This window comes from Engystomops pustulosus, chromosome 3 (genome assembly GCF_040894005.1).
Source record: "Engystomops pustulosus chromosome 3, aEngPut4.maternal, whole genome shotgun sequence".
Lineage (NCBI taxonomy): Eukaryota > Metazoa > Chordata > Amphibia > Anura > Leptodactylidae > Engystomops > Engystomops pustulosus.
Genome location: NC_092413.1, coordinates 129,670,435 through 129,697,796, shown reverse-complemented (window position 1 = coordinate 129,697,796; position 27,362 = coordinate 129,670,435). Strand labels below are relative to the sequence as shown.

Here is a 27,362-nt window from a genome sequence, read left to right as displayed (position 1 = left end):
AAAGCCTTGTAAAGCGTACCCTTGCCAGTGCTGGACAAGCTGCCTGCTCGCCTACTCTCCCTCGCTACTTGTCCCGCAGAACTACGCACTCTGCCGCTAGCGCTGTCAGAAGGGAAATAGTGTTTCAGCTTGTGCACCAGTGCCTGCTGGTATTCATGCATTCTCACACTCCTTTCCTCTCCAGGGATGAGAGTGGAAAGATTTTGCTTGTACCGTGGGTCCAGGAGAGTGAATACCCAGTAATCGGTGCTGGAATAAATTCTTTGAACGCGAGGGTCACGGGATAGGCAGCCTAGCATGAAATCTGCCATATGCGCCAGAGTACCAACGCGTAAGAATTCACTCCCCTCACTGGCCTGACTGTCCATTTCCTCCTCCTCCAACTCCTCTTCTTCTGCCCATACACGCTGAACAGTGAAGGACTCAACAATGGTCCCCTCTTGTGTCTCGCCAACATTCTCCTCCTCTTCCTCCTCATCCTCCTCCACCTCCACCTCCTCCGATATGCGCTGAGAAACAGACCTAAGGGTGCTTTGGCTATCAACAAGGGAATCTTCTTCCCCCGTCTCTTGTGACGAGCGCAAAGCTTCCGACTTCATGCTGATCAGAGAGTTTTTCAACAGGCCAAGCAGCGGGATGGTGAGGCTGATGATGGCGGCATCGCCACTGACCATCTGTGTTGACTCCTCAAAGTTACTCAGCACCTGACAGATATCAGACATCCACGTCCACTCCTCATTGTAGACTTGAGGAAGCTGACTGACCTGACTACCAGTTCTGGTGGAAGTTGACATCTGGCAGTCTACAATCGCTCTGCGCTGCTGGTAAACTCTGGATAACATGGTTAATGTTGAATTCCACCTCGTGGGCACGTCGCACAACAGTCGGTGAGCGGGCAGTTGGAGGCGGCGCTGCGCTGCCCTGAGAGTGGCAGCATCTGTGCTGGACTTCCTGAAATGCGCACAGATGCGGCGCACCTTCGTGAGCAAATCAGACAGATTGGGGTATGTCTTGAGGAAACGCTGAACTATCAGATTTAACACATGGGCCAGGCATGGCACATGTGTCAGTCTGCCGAGTTGCAGAGCCGCCACCAGGTTACGGCCGTTGTCACACACAACCATGCCTGGCTTCAGGTTCAGCGGTGCCAGCCACAGATCAGTCTGCGCCGTGATGCCCTGTAATAGCTCTTGGGCGGTGTGCCTTTTATCGCCTAGGCTCAGCAGTTTGAGCACCGCCTGCTGTCGCTTAGCGACGGCACTGCTGCTGTGCCTAGAGCTAGCGACTGATGGCGCCATGCCCACGGATGGTAGTTCGGAGGAGGAGGTGGAGGAGGGGTGGGAGGAGGAGGAGGCATAGTAGGCCTGAAAGACCTGGACCGAGGTAGGCCCCGCAATCCTCGGCGTCGGCAGTATATGACCAGCCGCAGGGTCAGACTCGGTCCCAGCCTCCACCAAGTTAACCCAATGTGCCGTCAGCGATATATAGTGGCCCTGCCCGGCAGCACTCGTCCACGTGTCCGTGGTCAGGTGGACCTTGTCAGAAACGGCGTTGGTCAGGGCACGGATGATGTTGTCTGACACGTGCTGGTGCAGGGCTGGGACGGCACATCGGAAAAAGTAGTGGCGGCTGGGGACCGAATACCGAGGGGCGGCCGCCGCCATGAGGTTGCGAAAGGCCTTGGTCTCTACTAGCCTATAGGGCAGCATCTCCAGGCTAAGCAATCTGGAGATGTGGACATTAAGGGCTTGGGCGTGCGGGTGGGTTGCACTATATTTCCGTTTCCGCTCCAGTGTCTGGGGTATGGAGAGCTGAACGCTGGTGGATGCTGTGGAGGATCGTGGAGGCGAAGATGGGGTTTTTGTGCCAGGGTCCTGGGCAGGGGGCTGACTATCAGCTGACACAGGGGAAGAGCAGTGGTGTGCACGGCCGGAGGTGAACGGGCTTGGTGCCACTGAGTGGGGTGTTTAGCATTCATATGCCTGCACATACTGGTGGTAGTTAAGCTAGTAGTGGTGGAACCCCTTCTGATCCTGGTTTGGCAAAGGTTGCACACCACAGTCCGTCGGTCATCCGGTGTTTCCTTAAAGAACCTCCATACTTCTGAAAATCTAGCCCTCGCCGCGGGAGCCCTCGCCACGGGAGCTTCACTACGGGACACATTTGGCGCTGATGCACCTGCTCTGGCCCTGCCTCTCCGTCTGGCCCCACCACTGCCTCTTCCAACCTGTTCTGGTCGAGGACTCTCCTCCGTCTCAGAAGCACTGTGTTCACCCGGCCTCTCAACCCAGCTTGGGTCTGTCACCTCATCATCCTCCGATCCCTCAGTCTGCTCCCCCCTCGGACTTCCTGCCCTGACAACAACTTCACCACTGTCTGACAACCGTGTCTCCTCATCGTCGGACACCTCTTTACACACTTCTTCCACTACGTCAAGAAGGTCATCATCACCCACAGACTGCGACTGGTGGAAAACCTGGGCATCGGAAAATTGCTCAGCAGCAACCGGACAAGTGGTTTGTGACTGTGGGAAGGGTCCAGAAAAAAGTTCCTCAGAGTATGCCGGTTCAAATGCCAAATTTTCATGGGAGGGGGCAGACTGGGGGGGGAGGAGGCTGAGGTGCAGGAGCTGGAGGAGTGCCGATTTCGGTGACATGGGTGGACTGCGTGGAAGACTGACTGGTGGACAAATTGCTCGAAGCATTGTCGGCAATCCACGACATCACCTGTTCGTACTGTTCTGGCCTCAACAGTGCTCTACCACGAGTCCCAGTAACTTCAGACATGAACCTAGGGAGTGTAGCTCTGCGGCGTTCCCCTGCTCCCTCATCAGCAGGTGGTGTCTCACCCCACCCAGGACCACGGCCTCTGACCCCTGCAGTAGTTGGACGCCCACGTCCCGCCCTCGTCCTCTACCCCTAGCCCTCGGGTTAAACATTTTGAAAATGAAAGTTATAACTTAAATTTTTTTTTTAACTTTTTTTTGTGTTTTTTTGTGTTTTTTAGGTTTTTTTTGTGTTTTTTAGTTTTTAAAACCAAACAATGCTATCCTATTGCTATGGCTATTTTCTAGCCAAGTATGAAAGCACACTGCTATGCCAGATGAGATGACGCTGAGTTATGAAAAAATAAACGTAAAATAAAAAGAAACTGCCAGACTGTGCCTAATTTAAATCCAACCCCTAATAAATTTTCCCACTTCGGTCTTTGCGATGGATATGTGCGTCACTAAGCGCTAAACACAGCGGTCGCAAGTCTCACTCCAAATTCCTCACAATTGGCTAGTATATGCACTGCAGCAAGGACAGCCACCAGCAGATCAACCAGAAATAAAATATATATAACGCTATTGTAGGCGTAAGTAAGCCGTTTGGATTCTCCTTTGGCTATTTTCTAGCCAAGTATGAAAGCACACTGGTGAGATGACGCTGAGTTATGAAAAAATAAACGTAAAATAAAAAGAAACTGCCAGACTGTGCCTAATTGAAAGCCAACCACTAATAAATTTTCCCACTTCGGTCTTTGCGATGGATATGTGCGTCACTAAGCGCTAAACACAGCGGTCGCAAGTCTCACTCCAAATTCCTCACAATTGGCTAGTATATGCACTGCAGCAAGGACAGCCACCAGCAGATCAACCAGAAATAAAATATATATAACGCTATTGTAGGCGTAAGTAAGCCGTTTGGATTCTCCTTTGGCTATTTTCTAGCCAAGTATGAAAGCACACTGATGAGATGACGCTGAGTTATGAAAAAATAAACGTAAAATAAAAAGAAACTGCCAGACTGTGCCTAATTGAAATCCAACCCCTAATAAATTTTCCCACTTCGGTCTTTGCGATGGATATGTGCGTCACTAAGCGCTAAACACAGCGGTCGCAATTCTCACTCCAAATTCCTCACAATTGGCTAGTATATGCACTGCAGCAAGGACAGCCACCAGCAGATCAACCAGAAATAAAATATATATAACGCTATTGTAGGCGTAAGTAAGCCGTTTGGATTCTCCTTTGGCTATTTTCTAGCCAAGTATGAAAGCACACTGATGAGATGACGCTGAGTTATGAAAAAATAAACGTAAAATAAAAAGAAACTGCCAGACTGTGCCTAATTGAAATCAAACCCCTAATAAATTTTCCCACTTTGGTGTTTGAGGTGGATATGTGTGTCACTAAGAGCTAAACACAACGGTAGCAAGTCCCCCTGCAAATTCCTCACAATATGGTACTAGCTGCACTACTAGTGCCAGCAAGCCCAGCCACAAGCAAACAAACAAAAAAAAAGTATAACGTTATTGTAGCCCTAAGAAGGGCTGTTGGGTTCTTGTTGAATCACTCCTGCCTAACACTATTCTAATAGAACACCCTAACGCTTTCCCTGACCAGCAGCAGCTCTCTCCCTAGCGGCATCCAGACACAGAATGATCCGAGCAGCGCGGGCAGCGGCTAGTCTATCCCAGGGTCACCTGATCTGGCCAGCCAACCACTGCTATCGACGTGTAAGGGTACCACGTCATGCTGGGTGGAGTGCAGAGTCTCCTGGCTTGTGATTGGCTCTGTTTCTGGCCGCAAAAAAGCAAAACGGCTGGAGCTGCCATTTTCTCGAGCGGGCGAAGTATTCGTCCGAGCAACGAGCAGTTTCGAGTACGCTAATGCTCGAACGAGCATCAAGCTCGGACGAGTATGTTCGCTCATCTCTAGATATGATCAATTTATACTCTTGCATCCCCCATTATGCAGCCATTAATGCCAAACAACTCTACCTTCACAAATACAGTTCATACAATTCCAACCTGCACATTTTTATAGTATTAGCCATTGAGTATTTACGTAATAATATTTTTTTTGTTGGCCAGGGATTATTATTTACATATGTGGTGCCCCAATGGGTTCTAAGTTTTCACCTTCTTTGGCTATTTTATTTGTAGCGTGGTGGGAGGAGCAGTATATTTTTCTGTGTCAAATCCTTTTCTTCAAAATATAGTTTTTTATGGCCAATATGTGGACTATACTGGTTTGGCAGGGTAAAAAAGCATCTGTCAGTGAATTTATATCATACATAAATGGGAATAATGTCAATCTCAGGTTCACATATGAGATTCCTTCTTTGAATATACATTTCTTGGATATTTGCCTGTCTGCATCTCCTTCATGAAATCGGGTCACTACATCCATGTACACAAAGCCATTAGCTGGCAATTACATTCTCTCTGCGACCTGTTGCTACCCCACACACACCATTCATGCAATCCCTTATGGTGAGTTTCTGCGTGCTAACAGAATCTGTTCTGATGAACAGGGTTTCATTAAGCATGCAGACATTATTAAGGATAAATAAATTGAAAGAGGATATCCTAGAAAAATCCTTCTAAATGCCCGCAAAAGGGCTAAAATTGTTAACAGAGGTGATCTAATAACAGGGAAACACAAAAAGGTCAATGAACAAAATAATTTGATGCATAACATACCTACCTAAAGTACCCCATACAGTTTGCAATACAATGCCATCCAAAAGATTATACAAAAATATGTTCCAGTTTTGAATCAGAACACTGTACTACATGAAATTATGAAGAAGGGGCACAGATGTGTGGCAAAACTAGGCCAAACACTATCCAACATTTTTTCTCCCAGTATGATCAATACAAAGTTAGAAACTGAAACTTGGCTCACGGTCAAGGGTTTCTATAAAAGTGGAGGGTCCCGATGTAACATATGCTGCTATGCTATCAATAGAACATCACAGTTTAACATTAATGAACACAAAATACAAAAAAAAATCAACAATTTTATCAATTGAGATACACATTATGCAGTGTATATGATACAATGTATGGAATGTATGGTGGTCTACGTAGGATGTACTATACAAAAGTAAAAAACTTGAATTGGCCAGCACATTACCAACATTAAAAATGGCAATTCCAATGCTTCTGGGGCAGCAAAGCATTTTGTTGAAGCTCACGATAAGGATCTTTCTCATATCCGTTTAATTGGTTTGGAGCAGGTTAATTGCCCAGCCCGTGGAGGGGATTGGAGAAAGATCATTTTGAAAAGAGAGGCATACTGAATTTTAGCACTGGGATCCAGATATCCCAAAGGGATGAACTCGAAGAACTATTTATTGCACATTTATTGATTTACTGTCAGTGACTATGTCCTCTTGCCTCCTTGCCAGTCTTGTATGTTTCCCACTTTGCAGTATTATGTACTTTTTTTGTGATGGTTCCTGTCATTAGCTGCATGTTTTTTTCTTGTCTTTGTAGACCGGATACGATGTATCCAATTAGCCAGGTGGATGTAGGTATATCAGGAGTGTGTTTCTCCTGTTTTAGTACACCATGAGTAAGGCTTAACACGCGTAGGTCTTCTATACCTACATGTCCACCTTGTACATTTTAAAGAATGAACAATAAAGAAACTTGTATTTTATTCTGGATGTGCTACGAACCAATTTTTTCACTGAAAACGCTTTTGCTCCAAGCAGGTTGCATGTGTGCACTCCCTTCATTCAAGCCTCCACCACGTCAGGACAAGGCAGGGTATGTGAAACAATTTGTTTTGGACTTTTTGTAAAAAAATAAAACAGGAATTAAAAGCCAACATTGTAGTAGCAATTGCAGTAGTATGTTTTAGGTTCTTTATTGTGAATCCATTACATGATTGGCACACTACATGTTGATATTGTTGGTTTGTTTTCATGTCTAAACTTGATATATTAAAATGGTGAAAAAAAAAACATGAGAATCCACAATTGAAAGTCACAGTCACTGTTTTCCAAAAACAAAATACAGAGCTTCCTAGTTCACCTAAAATGGAGAGGTGTTCTAAGAGTTTTATTACCCTCCATGAGCCATTGGGGTTGTGACTGCATAGACCGAAGGACAATTTTATCTGTCAACCCTACTTCTCTATGTAAACTGCTACTACATAAAAATTGGGATATTTCACAGAAAACAACAGATTTTTCCTTTCTTTCAAAATATTTTAGTTTTTTCTTGTTTCTTTGATTATTTCAAAGTAATGTAATGCTCATGCAGATGACATAGCTTGGAAGATAATCTTCACTCCACAGCTGCGGAAAGTTATAGCTTCAATAATAATACATAAAGAAAGCAATTCATTCAAAACGTTCAATGATAAATTGCATATTTTATCTCAACAGAATATATGCTCTAATGCAAAACAGATGCTGTGAAGAGTGTTTCAGAGGTTATAGACATCTAAGTTATTCCTGAACAAAATGTTCCAGCCTTGTATTATGTATATTTAATAGCATTCATATACATTTTATTCACTATAGTATACATAGCATTCCACTAGAGACCACCCATAAACAGGTCCATGTTTGTAATCATTGTATAATTTATAGCAATAATGGTAGGGGTACACATTGTAAACATCCAAGCAAGCAGTATCCATAAACCTAAGGTACTACAACGGTATCCAGTATATATACTTCATTTGTGTATTTAGACACATTGCTGATTGGGAATGGATGACTGCATAACATAGAACGCAAAGGAATGGTGGCTAATGAGAAACTACTGCATTCACTAGGCTTCCGTAACAGATCCTAACACATAAACATTCATCGGCTGCAGGAGGCAAAAACATTTTTACTAAAGTTTGTGGTTCAGCAATGATCTTATATCTTACAGCAGGTATCATGTATTATTAGTGGATCCCAACAGAATTGACTATATTATGTGATAATTATGTTCAAGAACAGCCTTTCTTTTATATTAATTATGATATATAGTCAATAATGATGATATCATATATAGTTAATATGGGGGGAAAGATAGAAAAAATTGAATATCTCGAATGAGGGGCAAATAATAATAAATTGATTAAAGGAAACATACCGTGAGGAATCTACCATCAGAGGTAGATCGGATGGTAGATTCCTCCTGCCTGGCTCTGCCCTAATCTGTAATTTAATAATCCTGGTTCCTAATGTAACTCGTTAAAAACTTTATTTAAGTGATATGTAAATTAACTGCAGAGGTTACAGAGGCAGACAGGAGAAATAAACCATCAAATCTACTACTGATGGTAGATTCCTCATGGTATTGTGCACCTAAAGAATGGAAATGCCATGCATCATATTAAACAAGTGGTTTCAACTGTTTTTATACTGGTGTGATCTGAGGGCATGGTCCTGACAGTAAAATAGGGGAAGGGGGGCTTAACAGTGCACCAAAAAATGATCCAAGAAATAGTCAGTTCTATCTATGAGATTGGTAATCCAAACTTTTAAGAGAAACATGTCAAGCAATATTGTGACCAGATCTTATATTCATTAACAAATTAATCTTTTTAACCTACTTATAGACACCTGACTTAGAGACGACCCCTAGTTACAGACTGACCTCTCTGCCTGTGACCTCTGATAAAGCTCACAGGATGCTTTAATTTGGTCCCAGGCTGCAATGATCAGCTGTAAGTTGTCTGAAATAAAGCTTTATTGATAATTATTGGGCCTCTTAAAGCAAAAATAATTAAAAATCCAATTGTCACTGGCACAAATTTTTTTTTTTTTTGTTTGAAGCTACAATTATAAAATATACAGTTCTTACCAATTCAAATTAAGAAGAGAACAAAAGAACCTATCTTGTATGTAACCTGGGGGTTGCCTGTACTTACATTGTAGCCATTGTAGCTACCGGTACTTCTCTTCTTTACCTGTGAGTATTTTATATAATATATTTATTCACTCATTGCTCTGTTTTACCTCCGATATGGTGGACAGTTTAATAATGATGTATTTATTTACATCTTTTTAACCTTAGATACTGAGGCATTACTGTGTGCTACTGAAAGTTTGCTATACATTGTTCATATAAAACACTGTTATTACTGACAGAATAAAAGATAAAAGGTAAAGCAAAAGAGAATCTCTCTATACACATGACTTCAATTAAGGCAAAACTACTTCAAGAACAAATATATGAATAGTGATAAATGATTCTTAATGTTTCTAACCATGAATCCTGCTACCAAGATAAGGTGATTCATGAAATCCTTAAAGCGATCATAATCTTCCCAATACTTTGTGTATATAAATACCCTACTGGATAAATAAATAGGACAAAAATGTGGAATACAAGGATGGACATTAATCATGCTGTGTCTCAGGATCGCCTATTTTTGCTCCTGGTTTGTTCCTTTTCTTGTCTTGTGATTTATGATTGATGTTTTGCCTTAAAGTGCTTAAAGTATTGCAAATTATTCCCCTACAAAGTTTCCTCATTAGAAAATATATTGTGCACTTACCCCTTGTTTTCATGCTAGTTAATGTTAATGGTTAATGTTATTGCCATGACCATGCATCTGACCAGTTTCCATACCATTTCTATTCTACCTTTCTCCTTACTGTGTAATGTCACTGTGGTTCTAAATGACTGAAAAGCCAAGGGTCTACATCAATTCTCACTAAGTAAATTGCTGAGGGTATCTTATCATAATAAATAAGCATGTCCTAGACAGCTCCCTTCTCTCAGGAATCCATCTTGTTTCCGCTCTGAAAACAAGGTCTCGCAGGACTCATCACAACAAACCTTCTCCTGACTCCTACAGCTATTTTGGACTTGGCGTTCTATACTCTCATGGTAATGGTATGATGCAGCTGCTGCTTGTTTTATGCACATAGCTGACAGTTACTGCCCAGAGATAAAACTTGATTTCTCATCTACAACCTATGGCTATGCTGACAACAAACAGCAATGGTATGTCTGTGTAAACTCTGCAGATGAAAGCTGTGTCGTGATGTACATCGGTATTTATATTATCTCAGCTTTTTAGGCAGATTTATCAATCCGTTTACGACAGAATTCTGTCGTAATTTACACCAGTAAAATGCCTGTGCCACATTTTTCAAGGGTATTAGACAGTTTGAAGACACTAGTAAGATAAAAAAAAGGGTGTGGTTTACAAAAGGGGCGTGGCTTCATGGGAAAATGTAAATGCACCAAAATTTATGGAGCAAATTTACTAACAGTGTCCAAAAGTTGAAACAAACTGTGAAAAAGCTGTCACTATTTTTTAATGAACATCAGACATCTAATAATTAAAATAGTGGGGCTTTGTATGCTGGCCTATTATGGTGCCTTCACCCCCCTACATGTGGCGGATGTATCATGAGGTGAACTTCTGCGCCAGTCACAGGCTAAAGACAAAGGCTGACAGGAAGACTGCTCAGTCCAGCCAGGGGCTGGATCGAGCAGGCAGATGCCCCAGACAGATCTGAGGACCATGATTAGGTCCCGGCTGACCGGAAAGAAGACAACACCCTTTGGGGTGTCGGGAGGAAGGGGAGGGAGCCCCCTCTCTCACAAGATATGTAGATCCCACAGGATCTAACAGGTTAAACAGTCCTTATCTGAACTGTTAGAGCAGGGTCCAGTTGGGTCACTGCTTTCCCGGCACGGGGGACCCATGCACAACTTAGGCTAGGCTGAAGGAGAAATTGCCCAAATACTGTATATACTTGTGTATCAGCCAAGTTTTTCAGCACAAAAAAATGTGCTGAAAAACTCCACATTGGCACACGAATATATTAAAAAAAGAAACTTACATACTCACCTTCTGGCGCTCCCCGATGCTCCCTGCGGCTCCTCTTCCTTCTTCTCTTCCCTCGCAGGAGAGCGGCGCACACTATGATGTCATCAGCAGCAACCCTTTAGCATCATAGTGTGAGCCGGCAGGTACAGCGCAGGGACGCATCTCTGCCGCTCTGCTATGAGGGAAAGGAAGGAAGAGGAGCCAGGGGGGAGCATCAGAAGGTGAGTATGTAAGTTTATTTTATTAATGCACCATAGGGCTGCAGAGAATTTCATTAATATGGGACTGCAGAGAATTTCATTAATATGGGGCTGCAGAGAATTTCATTAATGAGGGGCTGCAGAGCATTTCATTATTTAGGGGACTGCAGGGCATTTCAGGATTTGGGCGACTGCAGGGCATTTCATTAGGGGGCTACATGACATTTATTTATTTGTGGGCTACATCGAGTATTTCATTACTTGGGGGGCTACTGCAGGGCATTTAATTACTAGGGGGCTTCTGCAGGGCATTTCATTATGTGGGGTGTATTTCATTACTGGGGGAGGCTGCTAGGCATTAAATTACTAGGGGGGTGTGCATTTCCCACCCTAGGCTTGTACCCAAGTCAAGAAGTTTTCCTAGTTATTTGTGGTAAAATTAGGGGCCTCTGCTTCTAGTCAGGTCGATTATACTCGAGTATATATGGTATACGAAAACTGGCGTACTTTACCTACGTACAGTTTACTTCACTAATGTGCAGTTTGCGCCAGATAATCCAATAGTTCACACGCTCTTACTGAATGTGGTCTGTTTTCCGAATGTGTACAAGGTTGCGACTTTTTTGGTTTTTGCACTTTGATTTGTGCTGTTGCTGCAGAATTGTGGCACAGCGCAGTAATACATATGGCACAAACTCCAACCAAGCCCCTTTAGGTGCACAGTTTTCTAAAGTGAAGGACAAATTGCAACTGTGACACAAAAGTAGTGCAAACACTTTATAAATACTCTCAAAACATCCACTTTTGGTGCAAATGTAGGATTCCTTCAGATGCAAGGATAAAGCAGAAAAGGTGAGTATGGTAAAGAACTGGAGGCAATACTTGCAAATAACAACATGAAGGAGGCCTGGGCAGGGATTAAAAAAACGGGGAGGGAACTCAACCTGAGTTAGGAATGGGTGCAATGGATTGATGGCATGAATCAATTCTTTAAACTATTCTTTAATGGCTTCCCGGTAAACCTGCGGGATGACATAGCCAGCCATTCACTACATTCCTACCCATACCAACCAAAGAATCTAATAACTATGGACATAAGGGCTTAAGGGTAACTTTGGAGGAAGTTAGTAGAGCCCTGTCCGGGCTGAAACCCAACAAGGCTGTGGGGCCTGATGGAATCTATCCATGGCTGACAGGCTCCAAGGGTAGTCAACCAACTGGATCACTGCGGAGGATGACGTAAGAGACCGGAATCTAAGTGGTACCCGGTTTTCACCAGAGCCCGCTGCAAAGCGAGTTGCTAAGGTGTGGTAACACTAGGTCGCTGCACAGGTGCGACATTGTCCACGGTGGCAGCCAAGGTGAGGTAAAAAGACAACAGGCAGAATCGTGGTCGGGGACAGGCAGGAGTTCTTGACAGGCAGCACAGGATCAACGTCATTAACAAAGCAGGAGGTCAGGACAGACGGAACAGGATGAAAGTCAAGTACAGAACCAGGGTCATAATGGGAAATCCAAACACAGGCACAAGGCAGGGACAAAAGCTTTCTCAACGGCATAAACACGAAGATACGGCGGGATATGCTTGGAGAGACCGGCTTTTATGCAATTTCCAGGAGACGGCCAGCACCAATCAGCAGTGCGATGGCCCTTTAAATCTTCGAGCGCCGCCATGTGTGGCGTCCTAATAGACAGGGACATGCATGTTGGGATGCTGGATCCGGAGCCAGAGCAAGAACAATTAAGTGGCAAGGGCGTGGCGCTGGCAGGCAGTGAGTGGCATGGGTGAGCCCGCAACCCGCGATATGGGTCGCGGGAGCACCTGTGACAACAGCTACTAAAATCGTGTGCAAACGAACTAAGCCACGGACTGACCAATATATATTCAACTATAGCCTACACCAGTGGTGGCGCACCTATGGCACGGGTGCCAGAGCCCTTTCTGTGGGCACTCAGGCCTTCACACCAACATAGAGTTTGCCAGACAGGACTCATAGCTTCCTCCTGTGGTCCAAGACCACATGCCTTGCTCAGCGCCATTTTAAAGCAGCATCCTTTTAAACAGCGGGAAGGTGTGGATAGAGATGGATTAACGTTGGAGCTCCTGCTCTGGGTCCCCTGATTCTTCCTCTTCAGGGGACCCAGGAGGGAAGCTACAATCCAAATTTCCCCATCATCTTTCTAATGTATTGGTGAACTCAGGAAGCCGAAACAATTGAAACCTGTGATACAGCAGGGATCAATAAGTTACTACTTAAATTGTGTTGGCACTTTGCGACATATAAATGGATATTGGTTGTAGTTTGGGCTCTCAGTCTCCAAAAGGTTTGTCATCACTGGCCTACACCAATAGGCACTATTGCACTCACATATTCATTTTCATATAATGAGATCCTTTGAGAGAATTCTCTTGTCTCACATTAAAAAGACTGTGAAGGGCAGACTTAAACCCATTACAATTCGCATACAACTTCTCCAGTGTTTTTAATACCATAGACCCAGCATTGATGACGGCAAAATGACCCACCTCAACCTACAACCCTTTATTGTCAATTGGATTCATGAATAGGCCTCAATAGGCCCAATTGCACGAGGTCTAACACCGTTGTCAGTAACAAAGGTGCACCTCAGGGTACCGTTCTTGCACCATTCCTCTTTACACATCTGACTTTAGCCATAACTCTCTGCAATCTTCAGAAATTCTCAGACGACTCTGTTATTGTCAGTTGCATTAAGGATGGTGATGACAAGCACTATAGGGACACCATTAACTCGTTTGTAGTATGGATTGAAGACAATGGGGGACATTAATCATAGGCTGTTAGACTGTTTTGAGCATTTTTTAGTGCACAAATCGGGCGTATCTCGTTAATTTGGCGCATTTATGCACACATGGATGCTTTGCCTGGGCCAAGACTGCTGGAGGAGGACGAGTGCTCCTGACTCCTTCCCTGTCCATTAGAAGCCGTGCAGAAAGGCTTTTCTTACTGGAAAGATTTGTTTGCCAGCGGCGGCACGGTGACACAAAAGTGTCCTCACCATGTCGGCCACTGCTATTGCCACCAGTAATGTCTTCCTCAGCCCCCTGTAATGTCTTCCTCAGCCCCCCAGTGTCCTCCACAGCCCCAACTAAACAGTTACCCTCAGCCACCGTTACCCTCAGTAAAGACCCGGTCACAAATGAGGTCCCCACAGCTCCCATGTCCAAATAGCCCCTTGTAATGTCCCCCACAGCCCACTGTATTGCCCCTGTAATGTCCCCCAAAGCCCCCTATAATGTCCCCCACGGCCACCTGTAAGGTTCTCTGCAAACTACTGTAAGGTCCCCCGCAACAACCTGTGATTTCCCCCGCAGCCTCTTGTAATGTTCCCCACAGCCCCCTGCAATGTCCCCCGCAGCCCCCTGCAATGTCCCCCACAGCCCCCTGCAATGTCCCCCGCAGCCCTCTACAATGACCCCCGCTGCCCTTTGTAATGCTTCCCGCGGCCCCCTGCAATGTCCCCAGCAGCCCCCTGCAATGTCCCCCACTGCCCCTACAATGACCCCTGCTGCCTCTTGTAATGCTTCCCGCAGCCCCCTGCAATGTCCCCCGCTGCCCCCTACAATGACCTCCGCTGCCTCTTGTAATGCTTCCCGCAGCCCCCTGCAATGTCCCCGCTGCCCCCTACAATGACCCCGCTGCCCCTTGTAATGCTTCCCGCAGCCCCCTGCAATGTCCCCAGCAGCCCCCTGCAATGTCCCCCGCTGCCCCTACAATGACCCCCGCTGCCTCTTGTAATGCTTCCCGCAGCCCCCTGCAATGTCCCCAGCAGCCCCCTGCAATGTCCCCCGCTGCCCCCTACAATGACCTCCGCTGCCTCTTCTAATGCTTCCCACAGCCCCCTGCAATGTCCTCCGCTGCCCGCTACAATGACCCCCGCTGCCTCTTGTAATGCTTCCCGCAGCCCCCTGCAATGTCCCCAGCAGCCCCCTGTAATGTCCCCCACAGCCATCTGTAAAGTCCCCCACACCCCCCTCTAAAAAGTTCCCCCCAGTCACAAGTAATGTCCTCCAAAGTCCCCCATGTCCTCATAGCCCTCATAATGTCCCCAGCCACAAGACATGTCCCCCACAGTTTCCTCCCTATGTCCTCATAGCCCCCTGCAATGACCCCAGCTTCAGCTTCATAGACCCCAGTAATGCCTCTAGCTGCAAGTAATGTCCCCCACAACCCCCCATTCCCAGGTCCTCTTAGCCCCCTGTAATGGTCAACACAGTCTCCTCAATGTGACCTTCCCCCCTCCACTGTATAATTAAAAAAACAAACATACTCACCCAAGTCTTCTCTCTTCCATCTGTCTTCTCACAGCACTGAGGCTTGGTAACGTCATCACCCGGAGTCTCCTGCTCCTGTAGTGAGCTGCTTGAAGCAGGAGACGCTGTGTGATCGTGTCTCCTGCTCCCTGAAGTGGAGAACGGAGCCAACGGTGCTGGGGAAATTTGCCTGGACACCGGGACATTCGGGGCACAGGCCAAAAGATCCGGATCCGGGCCCCGGATCTTTTGACCTAACAACGCCCCTGGATCCATCATAGATCACACGCCAAAAAATAAGAACAAACCGGGCGCAAAAATAGGCGAACCTAAGACCCACTATGATTAATGTCCCCCAATAACCTCATCATTAATACTTAAAAACTAAGGAAATGATATTCCACCTATGAAGGTACAAAACAGCTCCAATCACCATCAAAGACCAAGCCATTGAACGATTTAGAAATTACAAGTACCTAGGTGTCATTCGATGACAAACTAGATTGGTCTGAAAACTTCAGCGTAGCAACTAAAAAAGCAGCATCTCAGGAAACTCAGGTCCTTCAGTGTATGCAACAAGAATCTTTTACGAGTCCTCAATTGCGAGTGTGCTATTATTTGCTATCACCTGTTGGGGGGTGACTGTCAAAAGAAGAGAGGAGAATAAAATTTTAAAAATTATTAAGAGGACTCAAGGCACTGTTGGCCTTCAACTGGGTTGGTTTGAAGAGGTCTGGCAAGAAAGATGCATCAACAAATTCACAGCTTTTACAACCAACAAATTGCACCCACTATATCAATACATAGCAGATAAGCTTAGCACATTCAGCGAGCGCTACCACCAAATCAATTGCCGTACGGAGAGATTTTGTAACTTCTTCACTCCGAAAGCCACAACAAAACCACCAGCTCCCACAGGACTAGTGTTGCCACCAGCAGTCAATAACCCCCCTGCTCATGCTCCCACACTCCGCATTAATGATTCTGTCTGTGTGTCTGAATTTCCTATGTGTTTACATGTATATGTACTCCAAGCTGGAATGATGTGTGCACAAAGCAATTTCTCGAAAGGGATCAATAAAATTGTATTGTACTGTATTGTAGACAAAAAACTGGTGTAGACACAATAATATATGGGTCCATATCATGGCTATTGCGTTTGTACATAAAAAAAGCATTGTACATATGGCGCTTCCTCAGATCACAAATCAACTAAACTTAACTTTTAAGATTATGCCTGAACGATCCTGGAGGTGTTGCCAGAGCCCTTCCGTGCTGCAGCCTCACAGGCTGTTAAATTATGCAGGAGCAACTCCACCTCTGCCTGCTCCCTCAGCACTTTTCACCCCCTCTGCCTCATGTAATCTCATTGCAGCAAAAGATGTTTCAGCACACAGTGGAGGGAACTGCTAATGAACACTTTAACGGCCTGTAAAACTGCAGCACGAAGAGGCTTTGGTAACACCCCCAGGAGCCCTTCAGGTCCATTAGCATAATTTGAAAAGTTTTAAAATTTAGGAGGCCTTGGATAACAAATATAAGAAGATTAGTACAGTCACTATGCTGAGATCTATGAGTAAGTGTCTCTGGTTTATCATTCTGGATTTCGATGGGTACTTCTGGAAAAAGAGCTAATTGGTACACGCACAATGTTACATCACTGGGGACATTACTCACTATATTGCAGAAGGAAATGATGGTGTGATTCAGATGACATTGTCTCACTGGCAGATTGCTCTGTTACATAACCTTTTTTCCTGTACTCCAATTCTCATAGACACTCCACCCCATGAGATCAGAGTTCGAGAAGGGACTGGATAGCACACAACTTTTCCCCTTTTATCTTGTCCTTTCTCATGTACCACTGTACCAATGACCTTTAATTTCATCATCTTTAATTAGCCAAAAATTGAGCAACTGTGATGAGCAATCCAAAGACTGAGCATAAAGGTTTTGTTGAATAACTTATGGGGGGATGCTATTGGTATTACCAAAACATCCCTATTTTACAAGGAGAGAGGTTACACCCATAATATACAGGCAATGATCATATCGATTAAAAAAAGACTGCACTACTTACTGATTTCAAAGTGAAGGAACGTAATGTAGATTCTTTAGTAAAAATGACCATGCAGCTATGTGGTGGACCTCTGGCCCATCATACATCTAACAGGTAGTTATACGATACGATACAACTGTATTGATCCCAAAGAGAAAATTATTTTCTTTTTCTTTCTGACACTACTTGGCATGGTAGTGGCGTAGGGGATAAAAAGTCACAATTCTTTGCCTTTCACCTTGCGTGAGAGTGGAGTCTAAGCAATTGTTTGTGAACAACGTACCGTAAGTGGGAAAAAGCAGTTTGAGTGTCTGTTCACAAATTAGTCACTTTTTGCTATTACATTCCTGCTACAATATTGGAAAATTGCTTCATTTATGCAAACATTTTCAAACTCATCATGGCAAAAGACACAGAAGTGAAAAGAGAGAACGGTGCCTTTTTATTATTCAAGATTACTCTTGTGGGTCTGGGAAAGAGAGTGATTTTCTCAGCAAACTTTTGGAGAAGCAAATGATACTGGCAAGCGCTTGAAAGCTCCAGTGATGTCACTGGTAAGCCATGCATAATAACATTTTGATTTGATTTAAATTTTGCAAGATAGGATAACAAGAAATTAATTTAATTTCCAATAATGTGGGTTCTGTGGGTTCAACATATGTAAAACAGTTAATTTATCTAAGCAGGTAATGTTAGCATAATGAATTAAATGTGCTTCTTGACAAATCTGGGATTCATTTTGCTGATTTCTCAGGGCAGAGTTCTTAAATTTAATGCAGTTGCTCATCATGACATAAATAAAAATGTTTCAGTATTTTTACTCCAAAACAGAATTGTAGGACTGTTCTAGTCCATAAAATTCAATGTACATCCCAATTGTTCTTTCTGCATGAAGCATGTAAACCTCTGCATGCCTTCATATAAAACTGTAGAACAGTAGTGACCTCATACACCATACAGCAGCCCTTTTTTGGGGCACAAATAAGGACATTTTCCTGGTAACTTGTCATTACATGGTTCAGAAATGTTTTAACCTTATCAGTTAGCTATTTATGTCCATAAAAAGACCAATGTACCTTCTAGGTCCTTAATATCAGATACATGAATACTGTCATAAGGTCATGGACATTTAGGATCACATCTCCTGCCATTTTATGGATAGGAATGGCATCAGATGATGCAAAAGAGATTTCTTTTGTTAGATGTATATTTCCTAATGCAAGCAGCCCCTGGGTTATGTACAAGATAGGTTCTGCAGGTTTGTTCTCAATTTGAATTTGTATGTCAGTCGGAACTGTATACTTTATTATTGTAACCCTAGTCAACATTTTTTTGGTCTCTGTGACAATTGGATTTTAAAAACGTTGGGTTGTCATAACCCAATTAACAATAAAACTTAATTGCTGACACCTTTGATAACTGTTATAGCTGTTTATTGAAGCCTAAGGCTACTGTACAGTAAATTACCAACATTCAGGGGTCCATTTGTAACTAGGGGTCGTCTGTAAGTCGGGTGTTCTTAAGTAGGGCACCACCTGTATTCTGCCACACACACTTACACACACATCACAAAAAACATGAGTGGCCAATCCCTTTAGGTATTTTAATAGACAATGGATTTGTATATTTTCAGTGTTTAGAGTTCATTTCTGATTTCAGCATCCAAAAATGTACTAATAATTTACTGATTGAAATATTAGAAATGTCTGTGCTTAGAACTTGAGTGGGAGGTTTCTTTCAGTGACTCTCCGCCATCCTTGTATGAAAATAATGAAAGGAAATAAAATTAAAAAATTCTTGAGGATGCCTTTGAATATATATATATATATATATATATATATATATATATATATATATACACACACATATATATATATATATATATATATATATATATATATATATATATATATACACTCACCGGCCACTTTATTAGGTACACCTGTCCAACTGCTCGTTAACACTTAATTTCTAATCAGCCAATCACATGGCGGCAACTCAGTGCATTTAGGCATGTAGACATGGTCAAGACAATCTCCTGCAGTTCAAACCGAGCATCAGTATGGGGAAGAAAGGTGATTTGAGTGCCTTTGAACGTGGCATGGTTGTTAGTGCCAGAAGGGCTGGTCTGAGTATTTCAGAAACTGCTGATCTACTGGAATTTTCTGGCACAACCATCTCTAGGGTTTACAGAGAATAGTCCGAAAAAGAAAAATCATCCAGTGAGTGGCAGTTCTGTGGGCGGAAATGCCTTGTTGATGCCAGAGGTCAGAGGAGAATGGGCAGACTGGTTCAAGCTGATAGAAAGGCAACAGTGACTCAAATCGCCACCCATTACAACCAAGGTAGGCAGAAGAGCATCTCTGAATGCACAGTACGTCGAACTTTGAGGCAGATGGGCTACAGCAGCAGAAGACCACACCGGGTGCCACTCCTTTCAGCTAAGAACAGGAAACTGAGGCTACAATTTGCACAAGCTCATCGAAATTGGACAGTAGAAGATTGGAAAAACGTTGCCTGGTCTGATGAGTCTCGATTTCTGCTGTGATTTCTGATTTTCTTCGGATGGTAGGATCAGAATTTGGCGTCAACAACATGAAAGCATGGATCCATCCTGCCTTGTATCAACGGTTCAGGCTGGTGGTGGTGGTGTCATGGTGTGGAAAATATTTTCTTGGCACTCTTTGGGCCCCTTGGTACCAATTGAGCATCGTTGCAACGCCACAGCCTACCTGAGTATTGTTGTTGACCATGTCCATCCCTTTATGACCACAATGTACCCAACATCTGATGGCTACTTTCAGCAGGATAATGCGCCATGTCATAAAGCTGGATTCATCTCAGACTGGTTTCTTGAACATGACAATGAGTTCACTGTACTCAAATGGCCTCCACAGTCACCAGATCTCAATCCAATAGAGCATCTTTGGGATGTGGTGGAACGGGAGATTCGCATCATGGATGTGCAGCCGACAAATCTGCGGCAACTGTGTGATGCCATCATGTCAATATGGACCAAAATCTCTGAGGAATGCTTCCAGCACCTTGTTGAATCTATGCCACGAAGAATTGAGGCAGTTCTGAAGGCAAAAGGGGGTCCAACTCATTACTAGCATTTTTTACCTAATAAAGTGGCCGGTGAGTGTATATATATATTCTTAAAGGCCATTGTTTCTCATCTGAGAAATACTAGACTTTCAAGAAGCCGTGTGGGCTCCTTCAAAAGGAAAAGACAACAGACTGCTGACAGTGATGTTTCGATGTCATCTCATCATTGAAGCATAAGGAACTGGTTTGCTTAGGTGAGAGGACATGGGTCAGGAAGGGAATAAAACTCCTTGTGGAGATTGCTTTGAGGGTCACATTGGCAGAAACAACCTTCTTGGCTCATGCCTGTAGCCTCCAACCTAATCAAACAAAAACTCCATGCTGCACTGATGAGATGACATTGAAACACAGACACCTGCAGTTGGGTGCAGTTTTTTCCCCTTCAGTATATGAAACGTCCCATGTGACAAGGCCAGTATATCTGACTACCCTACCCTAAATCACATGCTGAATCTGTTGATGTATGACCTTTTAGATACACAGTAAGATACTGTAAGATATATTTATGTATGCTGATTCAGGGAGCACCAGTATACATGGTTTTGTTGTGTTACTCTAAACTTGCTAATTTCCTGCTGAGGAGACTGCTAATAATATCACTTGTCCATCAGTGAGAGCAGAACAGTAAAGCCTGTAAATCCTGCTGGTTATGTTGGGCTTCTTGACAGTTCTTGGTGTGACGCTGTATATTTTGGCCCGAAACTTCATGCTACTTAAGTGGACTGGTCGGGTATCCATTCGTCACTATGTATGATAAAAATAGTCAGTCTGGCTTTTTAAAAAGGCATTGTCAATGTACTGTGCTGTCAAAAGTGATGATTGTTTCTGATTCTTTTGCAGTAAAATGTAACATACCTAGTCAGGATTACCATTCTGACTTTTACTTTTGGAGAATATAATTGTGTTATTAAAGGAAACTTACCATGAGGAATCTACCATCAGAAGTAGATCTGATGGTAGATTCCTCCTTCCTGCCTGTCCCCTAATCTGTAATTTAATAATGCTGGAACCTAACCTAACTTGTTAATGTAAATTAACTGCAGAGGCTACTTGAGAGTGGAGTAGTCTTAGCTCCCAGCGCACAGCCAGGCTTGTACACGCCCCAGTAGTCTCTGCTGGTAATCTATTACTAAAATAAAGTTTTAGCAGCAGACATGAGGCAAATTGAGCCTCTTGCCTCCATCAGCACCACCTGCAGCAAGATGGGTGGCAGCATCAGGGACACAGTTACCTTCCATAAAACAGGACCTGACACTTAAAAATAATGACCTATATTTATCAAAAGTATGGCAAACTGCCTTAGTGCAGTATGCCTCATGAGTGTTCTGGGTGGGCCAGATAATTGAATACTGACGCACGGTCTTCAATTACCTGGCACACTCTGCACTGATCGGGAAGTGTGCTCCTATTTTTTTTGGTGCACCTTTAATACACAGTAACACAGTTGCCCACATTTATGCAGTATGTGCAGTTTGCCTTAGAAGTGTGCAGGGTGCGCCAGATTAATGAATTGTGGCGCAAGTTCTTCATGAATCTGGCGCCCCCTGGACTGTTGGATTATAAATAGGGAGAGCAGAGGAGAACCAGTATCTACCACTATATGGTCAATGTATGGATGAATACTTGTAGACCTGGGTTGGGGGCCCACTTGGGTGAGTTTTGCCCCCCTATGCTGAATTTCTAGCTTCGCCTCTAGGTGCTACAATATAATAGATTAGGGCTAGAAGGTAGTGCCTAAAGGCAAATTGCTAAATAAATTAGATTATTTCTAAAGTTCAGCTGAAAAAACCTAGGCTTCCATCTAACCATCAATGACTTCCATATCTAATGATGAGAAATTTGCTGAACAGTCATCACAGGTGTGACGGCACAGGGAGAAAACATCCAAATATCTAGCAGCAGGCAGATGGGAAGCCTAAGCAGAAAATATCTTTTAAAATGTAAGCAAAATAAGACATAAAAATAACAATGTACAAAACAATGCCTAAAATATATGAATGAAATGGTGACTTTATGGAGGCATGCCAGATATGTAAGTGAATGCCATGAATGTAAGCTATGTCCTATTTTTAGGCTGCATTGTGATCAGTGACAGGGCACACAACATGAGTGAGATATTCTCTCAGGACACTTGCTGCAGAGGAAAGATTCCCAAGCATAGTTAGGCTCAGAAATAGAAAAACCAAGAGACAGATGTCTGTAGGGAAGTCAGCTGAAACAAATGTGTATCCTATATTGGAAGAAAATACATATGAGAGAGACATCGCTGACCTTACAGTTGTTGGAGCTCTAAATAATTTATTTGAGCTCATTGAGCGCATTCAAGCCACATTGTAGCCTATTGCGAATACATGGAATACCCTCTCCCTGTGGCGGCCAATGTGTGCACAATTTTGCAACTACTTCCTTCAAGATAACGCTTCCATTGACCAGAAATATATAGCAGGGATTTGTTTGTGTGCTGGCTGTGGCAACATAGAGACTTTTTTGGTTGTTCAACTGATAATGCAAGAATTAGGTCACGCTCTTTATATTTCCATTTGGGAAAATTGGAAGCTAGATAATAAAACATGGAAAAAATAGATATTCTACTTCCAGACAATTCTCCAGGTTGTATAAGGGTAATTGTTCCAACAATTCTAAAGGTTATAGATAAATTTATTTGAATAGTAAATAAAAGCAGGATTTCAAAAGGTAAAAATATATAAAACACTAAATGGCATAATGAGAATACATAATTACAAATTCAGTACATAGAATAGTAAAAAATATTAATTAAGAATTTAATCAATTAAAAAAAATCCTGGCTATATATTGTTGGGAAAAATGTGGGGACCCTTGCATTCCCAGTTAATCTTCAATATGCAAGTTAATTCAGCATTCATATATTTAAAAAACATAGTAACCAATTCCATGTCAAAATCTCAATAATACATAAAAGTCACAAATATTCTTTTCAGATAGAAAGTAATATTAATATTGGATATAATAGATGCTTAAATGCACAGATTAATGATATCAGAATAAATATCAGACATTGTTCAGTGTCCATGAATGCATTATATAATATATATATATATATACTATATATCTATATATATATATATATATATACATATACTGTGTATTATATTCAATAAGATATATGAACCACAAGGAAGAAGACAAAAATGGTTTACACACAGGACAATTCAGGACGCAGGACCCTTGAAATCAGCAAGCACCACATGCTTTTCATGTATATATTGAAAACGCATTTATCATTTATTTGGTGCACAAACAAAAAGGATTAGAACTGTCTCCCCATTCATGAAGGTGAATATGAACACAATTTTGCGTCCAAAAACAGAATAAGTGGTGAATGTCAGAAAACCGCAAAAATTGTGGTAACATCACTTCAAAAATAAGGTGCAAGAGGCGCAGCAAGGGGGAAAAAATTGCAGCCAGTTTTCCATTTGAAAGTTGATAATAAATGCCCCCATGGTCATTGTTCCTGATCACAAGAGTTTCAGGGTACACCTTTTAATTATTAACCCATTATCATCCATACCTGCCTTTGGCTTCAAAAACTGCATCTGAAAAACAGAACGTGTGACGGCACCCTCAACAAAATGCTTCTGCAATCCATCCAAGCCCCTCAATCTTGCAACGCAACACAAATGCTATGTGTGAACATGGCCTAAGGGAGAACCTGTTATTTGAATATATTATATTTGATCCTATCATCTTACCTTAGATGAAAATAATTCATTGTTATTGCTACCCCAGCACACCCAGGACCACATGCAGCTCAGTTTTACATGATCTGGGAGCCATCAGTGAATATCAGTAAATATGACATCTTACACTAGTAATTCTGTTGCCTCTAGATGTAAACACACAGTCAGGCACATTACATGGTACATTCTGTCCGACATAAGAATCTGGCCGCGTCTCCTACTGTGTGCTGAAAAGTAACTTCTCAGTGTTGGTTTACATTACACATTTTTTCACTAGTCCTTTGATGTGCAATATTAGCAACAATAACAGAACCATTTCATTTACAAGTCAAAATGAATCATAAAGCAACGCATCACACAATCAACTTAAAGACTTATCAGGTATTTAACCAGTGCACTGACAGATAAATCTACTACATAAATAATGTAGAGATAACACATCAGACAAGCCACACACATTGGATTTCTGTCAGCTCTGTGCTGGGTTGGACAACAAGTTTCCCTCCCGATACCCACATACTCTGGTCAGTAGCACATAAATGTACTAACTAGGGAGCGAGAGAGAAGAAAGCTGCTGCCATCATTTCATCATTGTTTATTTCCCACAACAATTAAATGACTCTCCTTCCTTCTGACATCTCCCACTAGGATTTTACACCAAAAAATGGGTTGTCCTAAGATTCTCAATGGAATATGAGGTAAAATGCAGATTGGTGAGGGTCAGACTAGCGGGATCCCCACAGATCATGAGAATGGGAGTTCTATTCCTGGAACAAATGGAGCGGTCTGCGCAATGCCACATAATTTCTTATATATTGTACTGCTCATTTAAGCTATTTCCAGCAGCCCCATAGGCAATGAATGGATAGACAGGGTACAAGCTGGACCCGGGACTCCATTCATTTTCTTACAGCTACAAATCCCAGGAAGACAAGCATGGTTGTCAGAGACAGTTTGTGGAAAGGATTGAGGTTGAAAATGTCTTCGACAAATCATATGTCCCTTGTATGAGTGAAGTGCCGATGTGCATGTACACTTGGCCACCACATTATTTCAATGAAAGAACTATGAAGTATACTGCTCATGTTATGGATGCTGTGTCAGGGGAAGTCCTGTTAAAATCCACACTGCCAATATCATCAAATGAGGAGGCTACCTTCATCATACATTTCATAATCACCAACATAAGCAAAAATCTGACAGAATGTAAAGTCAGCGAGTGGTCACTCCTACTTAAATCTAAACCAACATGGTAGGAAGTAATAAATATAAGTAAAACATTGCATTTATACTACCCCCTAAGTCAGTGGTGGTGAACCTATGGCACGGGTGCCAAAAGTGGCACTCTGAGCCATTTCTGTGGGCACTCGGACCATTGCCCAAGTTCCCCAAATATGACCAAATCCACCAAATCTTCCTGCAGTCCCAGGCAACTTAAGAGATGCTGCTCTCAGCACTATTTTAAAGCAACACTTCATTGGGTGTTCGGAACTGCGGGAAAAGTGAGAAGGTATGGACAGGGCTGCATTATCTTTGGAGGTCCTCCTGCTGGACCAACCATTCTTCCTCTACAGAGAGACCCTGGAGAGAAGCTAGAGTCTGAATTTGCTCTCCTTCTTTCAACTGTATTGGTGGTCTTGGGGGGCTGATACGATTAAAAGATGCGGAAGAACAGGTAGCATTAAGTTACAGTTTAAAAGCCATGTTGGCACTTCACGGTAAATAAGTGGATTTAGTTTGTAGTTTGGGCACTCAGTCTCTAAAAGGTTCGCCATCACTGCCCTAAGTCCTTTGAGGGATCTGAATGTTTTTGTTGCATACATACAGAATACACATAAAGAACTGTGCAGGACATGACTTTTTTGTCCACAAAGTGGTTTAGGAATTGTTAGACTTGTTTTTTGTTAGTCTAATTAGGTGCAAAAAAAGTGTCAGGAAACTAGAAGTGCAGGAAAAGTGTTGGGATTCAAAACCCTTGCTGAAATTGAGCACCAAAAAAAATGGTGTGCATGTCCAAAAAGAAGCTAAATTGTGGCACTGACATATAATAAATATGGCGCTCAAAAAAAAACCTCCACCAAAAACTTGGTTAAAAAAGAATAATAAATGCCTGGTTAAAATGGCTGGTTAAAAAATAATAATAAATGCCCCCTCCCACCCCCCACCAATATCTCTACTACATTACATCCAGCGATCTGGCTCAAAAAGTATCTGTAAAAGCTGCGAAGACAAACTCAATTAGGAATAATATAAGCTTTTTAAGGAAAAAGGCTTTTCTCTTTAGAAGTGTGATTTTACCAATTTATGATAATTAATAATTAATGCACCCATATCCCTTGGCACCTGTTTTAGATATTTTCCTCTTCACTTATCTAAAAGCAGAATGATAAGGATTCCTCTGTGGTAATGTCTGGAATGTGGAAGCAGAGATAAATTACAGTAGCTGCACTTAGAATTGGATAATGCTTCCTTGCTTTGTGTCACTCTCACTGTACGTATTACATAATGGGGCAATGGTCAGTGCAGAGTTCTGTGAAAATATGAGTCAAGTGTATCCCAATGGGTCACTTTCCTACAGAAATCCAAATGGAATGTGTTATTACAAGTCTATGGAGTAAGACACTCCCTTGGACACTGCTTGCCTTTCTACGTGTACTTTTAGATCACTACACTATGAAACTATAGGAAATTGTGATAATGTGATACAGTTATTTCCTGATGGGCCCTTCAAAATGTGACTATTGCGCATCACTTTGCCCATGAAATAGATACAAGCAGTCCCTGATTTAAAGACACCCGATTTGCAGACTGTGACCTGGTGAAATCCTCTGGATACTTCTTTAGTCCCCAGCTGCAATGATCAGCAATACGGTGTCTGTAATGAAGCTTTATTGTTAATCCTTGCATCCTTTAAGAGCAAAAAATCCAATCCTGTGACAAAAAAAAAATGTTTGTCTGGATCTACAATTATAAAATATACCAGTTCCGACTTACAAACAAATGAAACATCATCAAGAACAGGCACAATGAACAGTGAAACATCAACTCACTGGACCCTTATTCCAGAACACCAACAGGGACAACAGGTCAAGGTAACAGTCTAACTGGTCCAAGTCCAAGATCACTGGTTGGATTGTGTTCGGCAAAGGTCGCTAACAGCCTGGTTGAGGTAGGTTCAGGAAGGAGAGGTTAGAATTTGCTTATATGCGGGCTCTGTAAGGTACAGTCCTGCAGCTGGAGCAGACCTGTTATCTGCAGGCCATGTGTCTGGACAGGAGGTCTCAGACATATCTGTTCATTACTGGATATCCACTGGATGTCCACTTACTGGACAATCCCTTCCTAGGCAGATGTAACTGTAATAGAGACAGTAGATGGCAACGTCACTAAGGAATGAATATATCATGTTAAGGGC

General features: G+C 42.7%; 1 protein-coding gene across 5 annotated transcripts in view; it reads right to left on the bottom strand.

Moving 5' to 3' along the window:
• FILIP1 (filamin A interacting protein 1) overlaps nt 1-27,362 on the bottom strand; it is a 130,038-nt gene that overhangs the window by 84,734 nt on the left and 17,942 nt on the right. For 2 of the 5 annotated variants that reach the window (XM_072142101.1, XM_072142107.1), the window contains exon 1: nt 23,960-24,034. The exons of the other annotated variants lie outside the window; for them this stretch is intronic. In XM_072142101.1, the coding sequence (XP_071998202.1) occupies nt 23,960-24,013 (54 nt within the window). In that variant the 5' untranslated portion in view covers nt 24,014-24,034. Of the gene's footprint in view, nt 1-23,959; nt 24,035-27,362 lie in introns of those variants that run through there. 5 annotated transcript variants of the gene reach the window in all.